This window comes from Elgaria multicarinata, chromosome 4 (assembly GCF_023053635.1).
Source record: "Elgaria multicarinata webbii isolate HBS135686 ecotype San Diego chromosome 4, rElgMul1.1.pri, whole genome shotgun sequence".
In the NCBI taxonomy this organism is placed as follows: domain Eukaryota; kingdom Metazoa; phylum Chordata; class Lepidosauria; order Squamata; family Anguidae; genus Elgaria; species Elgaria multicarinata.
The window spans coordinates 42,454,182-42,468,428 of NC_086174.1; the positions used below are offsets into that span (position 1 = coordinate 42,454,182).

The 14,247-nt window shown below is 42.3% G+C and overlaps 1 protein-coding gene across 1 annotated transcript in view; it reads right to left on the minus strand.

The window, feature by feature from the left end:
• Positions 1-3,011: 3,011 nt before the first annotated feature.
• The window catches only part of CLIP4 (CAP-Gly domain containing linker protein family member 4), a 46,047-nt gene continuing 34,811 nt past the window's right edge, over positions 3,012-14,247 (minus strand). The window contains exons 12-16 of the mRNA XM_063124160.1: positions 12,450-12,584; positions 10,104-10,227; positions 7,372-7,436; positions 6,553-6,625; positions 3,012-5,690 (exon numbers count right to left, since the gene is read on the minus strand). Coding sequence (XP_062980230.1) covers positions 5,363-5,690; positions 6,553-6,625; positions 7,372-7,436; positions 10,104-10,227; positions 12,450-12,584 — 725 coding nt within the window. The 3' untranslated portion in view covers positions 3,012-5,362. The remainder of the gene's footprint in view (positions 5,691-6,552; positions 6,626-7,371; positions 7,437-10,103; positions 10,228-12,449; positions 12,585-14,247) is intronic.

Here is a 14,247-nt window from a genome sequence, read left to right on the forward strand (position 1 = left end):
AACACAACATCACTTCAGTATCTGCATTTGCCCCTATCATTTATATCGCAATAGATTACATTTCAGCAGAAGAGACCCAGGTAGAATTAAGGCAAGTCCAGGTATGGAAGAGAATTGATTCTCCATGGCACTATGAGAAGAAAGTGGAGCAGAAGAAGGGAAATTCTGAACAAAAATGGCCCACCCTACCCCCAATGATACATCCTATTTCTAGATGGCAAAATTGGGCCATTTTTCCAAATATTATGCGGAGCAGTAGTGGTATAACAGAATTCTCAAATTTTTGGCTCAATTAACACTGCATTAAATGATAGTTACTTCAGCCTTTCCCAACTTGGTGCCCTTCTGGTGTGTTGGACTACAACTCCCATCATCGCCAGCCAGCGTGGCCATACTGGAGAACAAGTTGAAGACGGTTGTGTTAATTATAGTGGTGGTAGAAGGAAGCAATTGGCTAATAAAGGAGAACTGGAGGAATTAAGTTCCTCCAGCATTGATACAAGAACTGGATCCATTGTTGTGCCCCATATTATTTGCAAACAAAATTGCAGAGGGGAATTTTTCTGAACCTCCTCCAGGGAGGGAACGGAAATTCTCACAGTAGTTCAGGGGGAGACTTCCTAATCAGAACACACTTTATAAAACATGTTGAGAGCTGTAGTCTGAACATTCATGCTGCTTCCCCATGCAATATTGGAAGTAAGGAAGTCCATGTGTTCAGGTGGTAGACAAATTGAAAAATACAATCGGCTGAGTTGGGTTCATCACTCTTCCTGCCTGATCTAATGCATGAGTACTCAAAAATAAGTCCTACCCAGTTTTTTTATGGGACTTCACCCAAAGTGTGAATAGGAGCACAGCACCGTCTAATGCAGTGTCTCGCTCGTTTCCTTTCACCCTATTTCTGAAGAGGTTCACAATGATGCAACTTTGCTGCCATGGTCATTTTGCAGTGCATGGCGAGGTCCAGCAGCTGTACGTTAACAATTTCCTTTTGGGCATCCACTCCTGTAACTGAGGCCATCGCCTATGCCTAAACCCTGAGCAAGTGCTACCATTTCAATGTCCTCTCACAGCTACATAACCCCACACATGGATGTCTGTACTCAGCCTCTCCTTCTGTATCAAAGCGTCATTAGGAATGTGTGTCACATTTGTACAGAAGCTTATGCAACATGTTCATAAATCAAGGGCCTATGCATTTCAGGGATCCTTCTCAAGATAAAATACTAATATATGGTCATTAAGTATTTTGTATTGTATTTGTATTGTAATCAAGTGTAGTGAAGCTAAAGGCATGAAGACAAAATAAAATGACTGTAAAGGAAGGCATCTGTTTGGCTGTGTAGTGTCTGCAATAACTCAACAAACCAATTAGCCTTGCATCTGGTCAGAACATGAACTGATACGGCTTGGCCAGCGAGTAGAGTGGTTGAGCATCTGTCTAACAACAATTGCAGCAAGTTCTCTAGGGGGAAGTTAATAGTAAACATAGTAATATTAAATAAACCTTGTTTTGACTCCAAGGTCAAGAAAATTCTATTTGGATCTAGGCTAACTGATAGAGATTAACATCTTTGTTGGTTACAGAACATCCATTAACCCGGACGAAAAGGTACAGCTGTTCTAAACACATTGCCAGTGCTGTTTTAAGGCTTGGATTTTGCAGCATTGACATTAGCCTTCCCCCACTGCCCCCCCAGATGTTTTGGAATACAGAGCCCAACAGCCCCAACCAAGCTGGCCAATGGTCAGGAATGAGAAGAGATGTACTCTTAAAAAAGAATCTCTGCCCACCTGAGTCCATTTCTAGTCCACTCACATCCTGATCAGGATACAAACAGCATGGAGGAGTGGTCTGACTTTGCCAGGGTTTGTAGGAGCTTCTTGCAAAGCCCAGCTGAGTCAGGCTCCTTCCCACCCCGGTTGGAATGTGAGCAGGGTGGGAAGGAGCGGCTCATCTGCAGGAGCCAGAGACTGCCAGCACTGGCCCTGTCCCGCTCAGGACACAAACAGGGTGGGAAGGAGCTGCTTAATGCAAGACAGACAGGAAATACGACCAACTAATGAGTATTACCAACTAATACGATGGCAGTGTGCGCATAGTATAGAACATGGTCCAGAGGAGAGACCCACCTCGGACTTTCAAGATGCACCATGGGACCCAGTTTTACAATTGCCCAATATAGCAGCAACAGCTTTGCCATAACCCATCTGGACTGATCTCCCAACCCATTTCTGGGTGGTTGAAGACCACTGGACTACATATTTAGACTACCAGCATATTAGTTGGCAAATCGGAGGCCTTCTGTAACCTAAGATAGCACAACAAATAATAAACTGTTGCCACTTCTGCAAGTGTGGATAGCATTATAAAGCTATCCACATTTTCAGCAAACTAAGGACAGTAAATGTATAGCTGAGCAATAGGGCCAAGCCTGCCCCAGCATGCATACAGTAATTCGTATATACTCACATCTGAGAGTATGGGTTGCACATTATCAGAACTTCATCAAGGGTAATCCATAGTCATGTGCAAGTTCAGACTGCATTACAGGAACTATCTGGAGATGGCTAAGAAATCTGACTAAAACAACGGGACTTACTCAGGAGTAAGTCCCATTGAACTCAACAGGGCTTACATCTGGGTAGAAATGTATAGGATTGCTCTACATTTGACTACATTGAATAGTTTTGAAGTAAACTAAGTTCCATTACTATGGTTGCTAGCGGGATGATAGAGAAGCACATAAAAGACAGTAATAATGTGTGAGTGTTATATATGCAGATAGATATTTTGGAGATAGATTTCTCATTGTGCAGCAATTCCCTTTGCAAGTATCAAGATATTTCTATCCTTTAATGTTATCTGGAAGCTTCATTACTCAAAGAATTGGAGGAGGGCAAAAGAGGAATACAAGCTGAGAGATATACAGGGAATGCATAAACATTTTTATGTTCAAGATTGGCATGTCTACAGAGTACAGCAATATCTTATAGACATAAAAGGGTATTTAAAACATCTGCTTTATTACATTACAGCTGCTGCTCACTATCCTAAATACATAATCTTCAAGTTAACATAAAAAGAAAGTGATTCAAAAAAGGATACTGTGATAGCTCAATTTTCTTAAAAGCAATGGGCATCGTTACAGTCACACAACTATCAACAGCAGTCTTATGAAAAAAAAAACACAATTTAAACAACAAAGAAACAGATGTTGGCCATGGCAAGGTTCAGTGCATTAAGGTACATTTGCATCCTCAAATACTTATCACTAGTTTTCAGATGACTTATAACTAAATGCATGTTTATAGTCACAATTTATTACCATTACCTTAAAAATATGCATTAGCAATATTGCAGCTTTTTCATGTTTAATGCAGATGAGGATAATTGTTCTAGCAATGCTGAAAATATAATACATACTTTTATAAATAGCTCAAACTTAGTCAAAAAAGAGACTAATATCCCTTTAAATGGACTTTTAAGTGCAATTTGACAAGCTACCTCATTTTCAAGAATGAAGCCATTTTGTGGCTTTTGTGGCTTTTAAGTTATCTGAATACATATAAGAAGAATTAAAATATGCCAAACAATTAAGATGTATGATGTATTTCATATCAATTGAAATTATAAATTCATAATCACTCCATTATTTAAGTGTTTTAAATGCTGTGTGCGTTTTTAAAGATACACCAATAGGTCATGCTTCTCACAACATTGTAGCAATTACAGAAAAATAGCAAAGGCTTCCGCACAAAACATTATGACGAGCTTTTTTAAACGATGTGCCCACAGTGATAGATAATTCTTATTGCGCACTGTACAGAACATCAAAGTCCAAATGGCTCTGGGAATGCAAGCACCAAGATATAGGTCCATCTTAATTTTTGACTCCAAGCTGGCAACTGATGGTTGGTGGGCGAAGTAGCCAACTCAATGGAATTGAAGAAACCAAACCTCAGGATCTTAGAAAAACAAAATTCCTTGAAGAAGCCCAAGGGGCTACATCAACAACAACAAAATTTCAACAACTGAGACTGTCTCTTCATTCAGTTGGATTATTTTGGCTGTTCTCCAGTTTTGTCTGATTTCAAGTGGACAACTGCCATATGGCCTAACTCACCCCCTAGACTTTTGCTGGCTTGACACAGTGGCTCCAGCTAAAGATCCTGAGTTGCTCTCCTAGGAGGAAGAGAAACGTGCAGCTACAGTAACATTGGAATCATCCAAAGGTTTTTGGCAACTTCTCCTCCAATATGGCAGCCATGATCAGACCAGGCTGAAGTGCTTCACCCAAGCTGAGAACTCTGGCAATGACTTTAGGTGGTCACAAACCAGAAGAGGGAGACACTCCCTCTCCACACCCACACACCCCATGCGAGGAGGATGCCTGTTTCTACAGGCAGGAGGGGGTGCACCTCCATGCACACATGATCTTGGCCTGTTATCTCTATCTGACCTTAAAGTGACCCATCGGCCAATCTAGCTCCTGGCTGGAAAGCTTTACTAGAGAGCTTTTGGTTCATATAAAATGTTGCAGTGCAACAGGCTGCCGCCTCAACTAAGAAAACCATTTCTCCTGAACATCAGGTAAAGACTCTCCAGAGAGGAGAGATAAAAGTGCATCAACTTTGTGCCAACTGTATTTTTGAAAGTGCTTCTGGCATGCTGCTGACTTTTTTAAAAACACACACACACACCTAGATACTGTTAAAAAGTGCTTTGACTACAAACCTGAAAATATTTGTGCTCTTTTATTAGCTCCCCCTGCCAGCCCTTTATTCAGGCTTTTTATGTACATAGCATTGAAGGAGCACATTCGTCTCTTTCCAATTGGTTAGTCTGTGCTTTGGGGGAGCTGTCTGAATAATAAGCAAACAGCTTCTCAATATTTCCCCCATCCTTAAATATTGTCATTTTCCTCCTTCTTTATTGCTTTTTTTTTTTAGAGAAGGCGAAGGCAGCTGACAAATCCTACTCCTTTGTTTAACAAGCTCTGCTATATCAAGTCACATTACAGCTTCATTAGGATATAGGATGAAAAAGCTCATTTGTGAAGTGGCAAAGCATGGCAATACGGAGCCAGAGAGAAAACAGTCTATTATTCAAATAATATGGCAGCTCAACCCCAAGGTGTCTTTTATACAAGCAGCACTCAGGCAAGGACTGTTCTGTAGGGGAAGCTCTTAAGATCACAGTCCTCCGAGTCCTAATGCGCTCCAATCAGGCGAGAGCTCTGTTCATGTTACAGAAGTGCGACATTAGATACGACAGAACTCCATGCAGGTGATGGGCAGGAATCCTTTGTGCACTTTATTTCTTACATCCTCACTTCCCAGGGTTAGAGCATTTTCTTCAACAGATATCGTCCACAAGTTTCATCCCATTAATCCCACGATAGGTGACTCTGCTTGGCCGCACCAAGACTCCGTAGTTCGGCTTGCAAGTGAAATAGCGCTTGTCACCCACAGAGCCATCGTTTTTGCCCTTGGCGCTCCGCAGTTCCAGGCCAAGCCACACACCTGGGGCAAAGTCCGTGGGCCCAATGTAGCGAATGGTGCCCATCTCACTGGAGCTGCTCAGGAGGACCTGGGAGCCCTCGTGCAGCTTCACAGGGCCCTCGGTGCTGGCCGTAGCGGTGGTGGTGTTGCTCCAACTGCGCCGCAGCGAAGGGTTGTTGGATCTGGGTGGCGAAGAAGGCAACAAATGATGCTTTGTTTTGAAAAGTAAAACAAGAATAAAACTAAGGCTGCCCCTGCTCACAGAGAGATTTGCCTCTGTAATATTAAGACCCCAGTAGGGCCCCTTTACAAAGAAAGACCAGGTACTTTAGGTACAACAAGGTCAGGGAGGTCACAGAAAGTGTAACATGGTGATGCTTTCCTCCCGATGCAAATTATAGCTTTGAAAAAGCTGTTTTTCTTGTTGGGATACAGGATTGGAGGAAAGGTTTAAACTCCCCTCCTCAGCTGACAGATCCCAATAATTATCACCCCCCCCTTCCTATCAGCTGCTAATTTCACTTAAAACACACACACACACACACACACACACACACACACTAAATGCAGAAAAATATTTAATGTCACATCTAGTTTGGCCCCAAGCAAGGCCCCATTAAAATGAAGCAGGAAATATGGGAGGGAGGGGAATAGGGAGAGAAACATTTTTTAAGAAGTCATCCATTTTGGTCTCACTTGCATGGCAGAGAATATGGACAACAGTTCTCTGGGCTGAGATTCTGCCTCTTTCCCTACCATTCTGATTTTAGTTATTTCATTATTAAACGTACAGCTGGCTGTTCCTTACGACTCCCACCCAGGGCAGAAATAAGACTCATGGGAAGGCAAAAGCCATCATTGGCATGGTTTCTTCCCAGAAGCATTCAGGATGAGAGTTGGGAGTTACAATGGTATTAAAAGGCATCCTTAATCACAAAGATGCGGTCCTCCAGCGACAAAAAGAGAGTTTAATCGATCTAATCACAGCAGATGACAGAATATACATGTTCTGCTTGTGTGTGTTTTTAAAAATATGTCACTCACTTGACAAAAGAATTTTTCCTTTTTATCTCCTTTTGGGAAGATGCACAGGTTGTACTGAAACTGCGTCGAAAACCTGAACACAAAATGAGAAGGAACTTTTTAGAACAATCTAATAAGTGGCAACCCCATGTAACAGCCTTCTCTGACCTTGTGCTCTCCAGATGTTTTGTACTACAACTCTCATCACGCCCAGCCAGCATGGCCAATGGCTACCATTCCCTGCACATCTGGAGGAAGCCAGGTTGGGAAAGGCTGCTGTAATATATTGAAAAATCACAGCACAGGAAACTAAGAACAGCCACCTCCCTTCTACCCTCATTTATCCAGGCCCTTATTGATAGTAGAGGTGTCTGCTCAACCTCAATGGCACTCTGCATTTTAAGCTTCAGCTATGAATTGTGTGATTGAAAGTAATGGACACTGCACAGCACCAAGCCTGCTGAACTAGGTCGTGAGTTGCTCAAAATCTGAATACAGAGATGACAATTGTCAATTCAGACGGATAGCTTGGATCTTAGACCATATAAGAAAAGATAACCTGATACACTATATGGAGGCAAGGGTTTCGCCATATTCCACAGGAAAAAATGGAATGGAGAGAGAGAGAAAATGGAGAGAGAGAGAAAAAAAATGGAATTTTCTCTCTCTCTCTCTCTCTCTCTCTCTCTCTCTCTCTATATATATATATATATATATATGAGAGAAAGAAAACCTCCCTTTCATTTCAGTCTCACTCACAACCATCTCCCTAAAATACAATATTTGCAATTGGCATAGATAACAAAGAACAACAAAATGAGATGTATTTCCAATTCTTACCAGGGAAAGAATTATTCATTTTACTTGATGAAACATCTGCAAGGGAGTCTAGTGATCCTGTTAGTCTGAAAATGAAACCACGTGTTAATACTTCTCTCTCTCAAAAAGACAAAAAGTATGGATCCAATTTTTCATTTATGATAGAGCTGGCAGCGACTGACTTCAGTGCATAACAAAAGTTGGAATTAACAAAAAAGTGAGATTCCTCCAAAGCCTATGAATTCCTTTGGGTCACACTGATCCAAAGGAATCAAAATTAAATGCAGCAGGAGTAAAGGAAGAGTTATGGCATCTCTGCACAGAAACTGGTTTAAGTAGCACCATGCATATGTGGAAATGCAGTATTGGCATCATTAGAAGCTCTCTTTGTCTCTAGAATATGAACAGTGGGAAACTGGCTGTGCAGATTACAAAACCTGTCTTGGTCCCTGCAAACTGACCCCCACCTGCAACAGCAAATCAGAATGTGCTGAAGCTCCCACAGTGCATAAGGACATTGAGGATCAAATACTCTGCAGGGACACTTCAAGGCCACAAACCACTCTCTATATGCTCTTCATCTCTTTCATTTTGGTTATTAACTCTAAAGATCAAAACTGTGAGCAGGACACACAAAATGGGCAGATTGGGCACAGGCCTTCTGACAGTGCCACCACGGTGGGGAAGGTAACCATGAACATCCCCCCAACTCTCCCTGCATGTCCAACTAGCGTAGCATTCTTATTTATTGTCATTCCCACCTCTGTTCCATCTTCTCTACAGCAAGTTTGGAATGTGCTGCCAAGATCATGTCATTCCTTCTGCTAAGGTCACATCACCCTTGTGTGGCTCTCCACATCCACTTTCAGCTCATTGTCTTTCCACTTCAGGATCTCCAAGCCACTGCCTCCACCCCTGCCTTATTCACCTTCCTGCTTCCTCTGGCTCAGGCATTATCATCTACCATTAGCCCTGTCATTAGTCAAGCTGTGTCCCTCTCTTCCTTTCATTAGATCCCTACTCAAACAGTCTCAAATACTGCAAACCCTCCCATGCACCAACATTCATCTGCTACCCATTACCACAATGCTGTAGCCTGTGGAATCTGCTTGAAAAACTACCTCCACGTGACCATATACTGGCTTCACCACAAAGACTGGCCCCAACCATGTGGGCTGGATACTGCCATAAGTTGCCAAGGATGAAAGTTGCCCATGGGCAGCAATGGTGTCTCTATACAGTTCTGAAGGGCACCTAGTAAAATGAGTGCTAAATAAATATCCTCATCACCCCTCCCCCACAACTGGGTGGTTTCCTAAATCCTCACTGTACTTTAGGTGCCAAAGGAAGAAGCTTCACTCAACAAGAAGCTAAGTGCGCTCTGTGAGGTCTATCATTAAACCTCTCCTTTGCTGCCACCACCCTATTCTTTATCTTCTAAAAGAATGAAGGAATAATAAACCTTTGTGTGTGAGTGTGTAAGCTTGTGTGCACCAGTTGCTGGGGAACATGGATGGGAGGGTGCTGTTGCACCATGTCCTGCTTGTTCATCCCTGGCCGATGGCTGGTTGGCCACTGTGTGAACAGAGTGCTGGACTAGATGGACCCTTGGTCTGATCCAGCACGGCACTTATGTTCTTATCTGAAGTAACGCATATGTGAGGAGACGTGGTTGTTAAACAAAATAAGAATAAAGTTTATTCATACAGAAAAAGGTTTTAAGAGACACTTTAAGATTATTCTACTTTATCCACATACATCTGCTTCCCTCAACCTCCTGGGGAATACTAACCACCTCCAAACCCTATAGCCCCACTTCCTTAATACTATCCTGAAACAAGCTTCTACTAAACCCCACTCACTCCTACCCTCACTCTGACTGACTCTTCTAACTGCCCAATAACCCCTTAACTGCCTCTCACTCCCCCTCTTCTCTCTCCATTCAAATCAACCGACCAATCAGATGACACCATTCACACGGCTCACCATTCTAACTCCCCCCTCCCACTTACTTACTATTTCCTGAAAATAAAAGAATTGGCCACAGGAAATCCAAACCTGAACCAAACACTTAAATATACACATATAAACAATAACATAATTTATCATTTTGTCACACTTTCCCTGGGAAGAAGAAACCTCTTACTTAGACTTTTTCCTTTAAGAATACAAGGAGCTGCCTTATACAGAGGGAGACCATTGGTCTACCTAGTTCTATGCTGGCTAAACAGAGAGGGTGCAGCTCCCCGGGTTTTCAGACTGACGTGTGTCTGCCCCAGCCTACCTGGAGAAGCTGGGGATTGAACCCGGGAAATTTTGCAGGCAAAGCATCTGTTCTACCACTGAGCCACGGCACTCCCTTTGTACTACTGTGTGTCAAATGAATGTTTTTAGAAATCCCTCTTGCAAGGACCAGATCTCTTATAGTGAGAACAATTTTAAATTGTAAGAATTCATTGATACTAAACCAAGAGTTTTAAAAATTGAGAAAAATCTGACACAACCACTTTTCTTTACAGCAAACAAGCCTTAAATAGCTTTCTGTTTTATTGATGGTTTTCATATTAGTTCCAAAGACTGATTGCTTCACTTTGACAGGCTAGTCTCAGAACAGGGATGATCTAAATCTTGGCAGTGCGTGGCACTGCTCTAGGCCTCCCTCCAGTCGGAAGCAGATTCTGAATGAAAGGACTTTCTGAATCAAAGTGAAGCCCAAACCATTTTGCCTGGCCATCAGGAAACTCCACACTTACCTCTGCACTCTGGATGGTGGTGCAAAGACGCCATATCTTGGGGGGCAGCTGAAGTACTGCACACCGGCCACTGAACCATCATTCTTACCGTGAGGCTTGTCCAGTTCTATTCCACACCAAAACCCTGCAACAGTCAAAATCAGATATTTGAAGAGTTGTGGGTGAGCAAAAATGCATTCTTTCATAAAACTGTTTGCTGCACAGAAGGGCTTTTCTTTGTACAGAAATGTTCTTGGCAATTTGAATCTGCAATCACCATAGCAAATAAGGAGGAATGAACGGCGGGGCGGAGAAGAATGGTTCTTAAATAAATCAGCTTGAATAAATGATCAAGATGACAAGCGTGTTCTCAAATTTTGTTTCAACTTGTAAAGTAGCACTTAATCCCATTTTTATGTACAAAGGTCATCGTTTTAGTGAGGCAAAGAAAGCGGGTCGGGGGGGGGCAATCTAAAACATTTAAGTTCTAAGTAGGACAGACCAATAGAGCATGAAAATCAGATAGCCTCCAATTTACAAGGCCAGTCAAGGCTGCCTTCTTCAATCCTGTTCCAAAAAAACAGAAGCATGGAGGGAACCACTTCAAAATGAACACTTGGTTACTTTCACTCAACCTGCCCTTGTAGGATGGGAAGAACTTTACAAGAAAGCACAGTTGAACAATGCATCTTCCCACAGGTCATTGAGACAGTCTCGGCAGACAGCAACCCATTTAGACACGACAATTTGCAACACATTTGCTAATTCTGTAGGAAGTGGAGAAGTTCCAGAATGCGCTATTACCATTTCTTACGTTATCCAATCCTATTAAGAGTCAAAATTAAAATTCAAGTCATTTGGAGCTTAGGGTACAGTTTTAAGGGCAATGCTAATTACAAGCAAAAGCAGCCGGAACTCCATCATGCATTTAAAAGACTCAGCTGGGGAGACGTGATTTTCTTCCAGCCTTCAAAAGGCAACAGTGATAGTTTTCCTGCCAGTTTATCAGTAACAACGCTTATGCAACTAAATATGCCTTTGCTTGCTGTATTTTAAAGCTGTCAAGTGAGATGCTACAGTGGAAACATTCTCCGCGAAAAGAGCAAGTTTTCCCTTAGGTCAAAACTCACATTAAGCTGGAGCTTTTTCAAGATAATTTTCCGCCTTCTCGTCATTATTTTTTTCACAGCAAAAGTACTATGCTTGAGGTAGAGGCACCATCACATACACAAAAGAAACCCAACACCTGCAATTATGTAAGAGCCACAGCAAAAAATGCCCAGTGTTGTACAGCAAGGTTTGTTGTGAGAATACTGCACTTCCTTTCCGTTGCACTGAGTGAGGTGCAAAGCCGTCTGGCAAATCAAAGCACATGTTCAGGAGGGAAAGACGAAGAAGGGGAGCGGCCAAACAAAGGCAAGCTTCCATGGATCCCCAAAGCCCCCGAAGCAGGAGCTAAAAAGTGCACCACTGTCACAGCCGCAAACAACAGTTAATGAGCATGCGCAGTCCGCGGTTTGGCAGTGCAACTCTGCAACTTCTGAACAAGTGCAGAAAACAGAAGCCCAGATTATTCATGCTTCCTGTTCCCTGCACACTGCTGTTCTGAAACAGCACTGCAATGTTTTGAAGCCAGTAGGATCCTTTATTTGAAGCAGGAATTCACTTGACTGAGTCTGTGGGCTGAGCAGCTGAATTTGGGAGTGCAGTTACAAGAGGTTAAGTGCTTGTTTCAGCAAACAGTGAACATTAACTTGTCTTTTTTTAAAAAAAAAATGCAGCTAGATATTTTTAACCATGCTAACTCAACTGCTTCTGAAATAACCCACAGCTAAACATATCCTTTGCCTTCAGATGTGGGCCAGTTTCATTATTTATTTATTTAGTGCCATCAGTGCACATGGCACTATACAAAGCAAGAATAAAACCGTGGGTCCCTGCCACAAGGCACACATTCTAATAGTAAAAAAAATCCAATTAAAGAGATGTCAGTGATGGCCTTGGTTATGGAATACTCTTTCCAGAGTTCAAGGCACCAGGTTAAAATATGATGTACCTGCAGTTTTATGGAACAGTTACGCTCATTTCTAGTACTGCTATTTAACATCATTGCTATGTGGTTCTATTGAAAAGGTGTGTTTTTTTAATTTACCAATTGATTTTGAGTTACGATTTTATTGTATTACATTGCTGTTTTACAATATATTGTTTCTAACTGCATTTTTCTCAAAACTGAAGAGCATTTTTGTCATAAAATGACCCCCTCAGATATAATAAACTCTACGTTCCACATCTACAACTTCCAAGGTAGGCTTTTGAGTATCAGTCCAAAACAATTCTGCCCTATAAGACCAACAGGCAGCTTACCTGGTGCAAACTTGGTTGCCCCATAGAATCTAACTATTCCAGTTCTTTGTCCTACCACCAGGACTCTGTCTCCAATCTGAATTTGTCCTTCATCAAAAGGATTCCTCTTTGCTAACGGAAAAGTGTTATTTCCCCCTGTTCAATTAGATATACAAAAACAGAGAAGAGAAGTTATTTGAATCACATCAAAGGAGAAAAGCAGTAGTACAAATTGTTCATACAGAGAGGCATCTCAGAGGATGGTGCATTAATGGAACTAAACAGGATCTCACCAGACAATCAGACAGAGGATCAAATAGGCCTGCATGTTCTTCTGAAGTTTGGCAAAATTAATATGCACAGAATATTTGAAAGCAAGACTGGCACGATTACAAGGGCTTATACCCAAGAGGTTTTTAGAAACTGCCTTCAAAGAAGTGGGACCAAAATTGCAGCAGCCCAAAGAAATCTGACCTGCACTCCCATTTGTGATGGACAATCTATTTCCTTGCGTCACCCTTGGGTATATTCATGGCACCAGACAAAGGCCTGCTGCAGCTTGGAAAAAGGCAACTCACAAACTTATTTTGATGTAATTCAGAGGAGGGTTTAGAAAGCTACATAGAGTATGCAGGGATGAGAACAGAGAGTTGGTTTGGGGGTTCTCTCCTGCGGTGAGAGCCCAGCTTCCCCCCACTTTCGTGCTACAAAAGACAAATGCACTTGCTTTCTATTCAAAGCTGATGTGCAGCTCCATCTTCTACATGGCTTACTCGGAAGTGTCCCATTGGATGACACGGAGCTTCCTCCCAAGGAAGTTTGCAGAGGATTGCAGTCTCAGATTTCAGTTGTCTCACACACTGAAATCAGGGGTTCCAGCCAAACAGTGCCACATGTAGCTCATTTCTTCTGCAAATCAGCAGTACTGATATCCCCTGAACTCAATGCTAGAGAGAAGATTGTACATCTGACCCAAACGTTGTAAGTACACTTCCCGCAGCAGCCTCACTCTTCATTTTTAGCTATGTCTAATCAACACACACCAAAGGGACTAAGTGAAAGGTGGCAGCCTACTTACAAGAACACAGCATGACTGCCTTGCAACCTGGCCGTGGAGCATGTGTTGATGGCCAGCCCTATCAGTCTAATAATAGAAAGACCATAGGAAGCTGCCTTTCACATTGAGTCAGACCACTGGTCCATCTAGCCCAGCATAGTTGACATTGACTGGCAGTGGTTCTCCTGCGTTTGATTCTTTCCTAGCCCTACCTAGAGATGCCAGGACTGATCCTGAGTCCTCCTGCATGCAAGGCATGTGCTCTCCCACTGAGCTAGGGCTCTTTCCCTTGTAAGAACAACAACAACACACTGTTTACAAGTTTAAGAAGTTGAATCAGAGTGGAATTTGCACACAATTCACACCTAAAGCTGTCTCCGATACAGTAAAAAGACATATTTTGGAGAACATGGATTCTCCTCCCATCCTGGGATAAGTGAACAGGAAAAGCACAGTTTCCAGAATATGGAGTTTCCATAACAGGGCCTTGAATTGGGATGGTGGCCCTCACTGCATTGAGTTTCCCATAACAGTTATTTAGCCATCTCATTGACACTCCAAATAACAACAATAAAGGCTCATCTGGAAAATCTGCAGAGACCTTATTCTAATCATTTAAGAGTTGCATTAGAAGTCTAGGTTCACCCTGAGCACTAACAGGCCCTTTTCTGCCATCATCATTTTCATCCTTACAGTCAATTATTTTTAAAGAATAATGACTGCACCCATCAAAGATTTGTCATCTTTTACAGCACCAGAGTT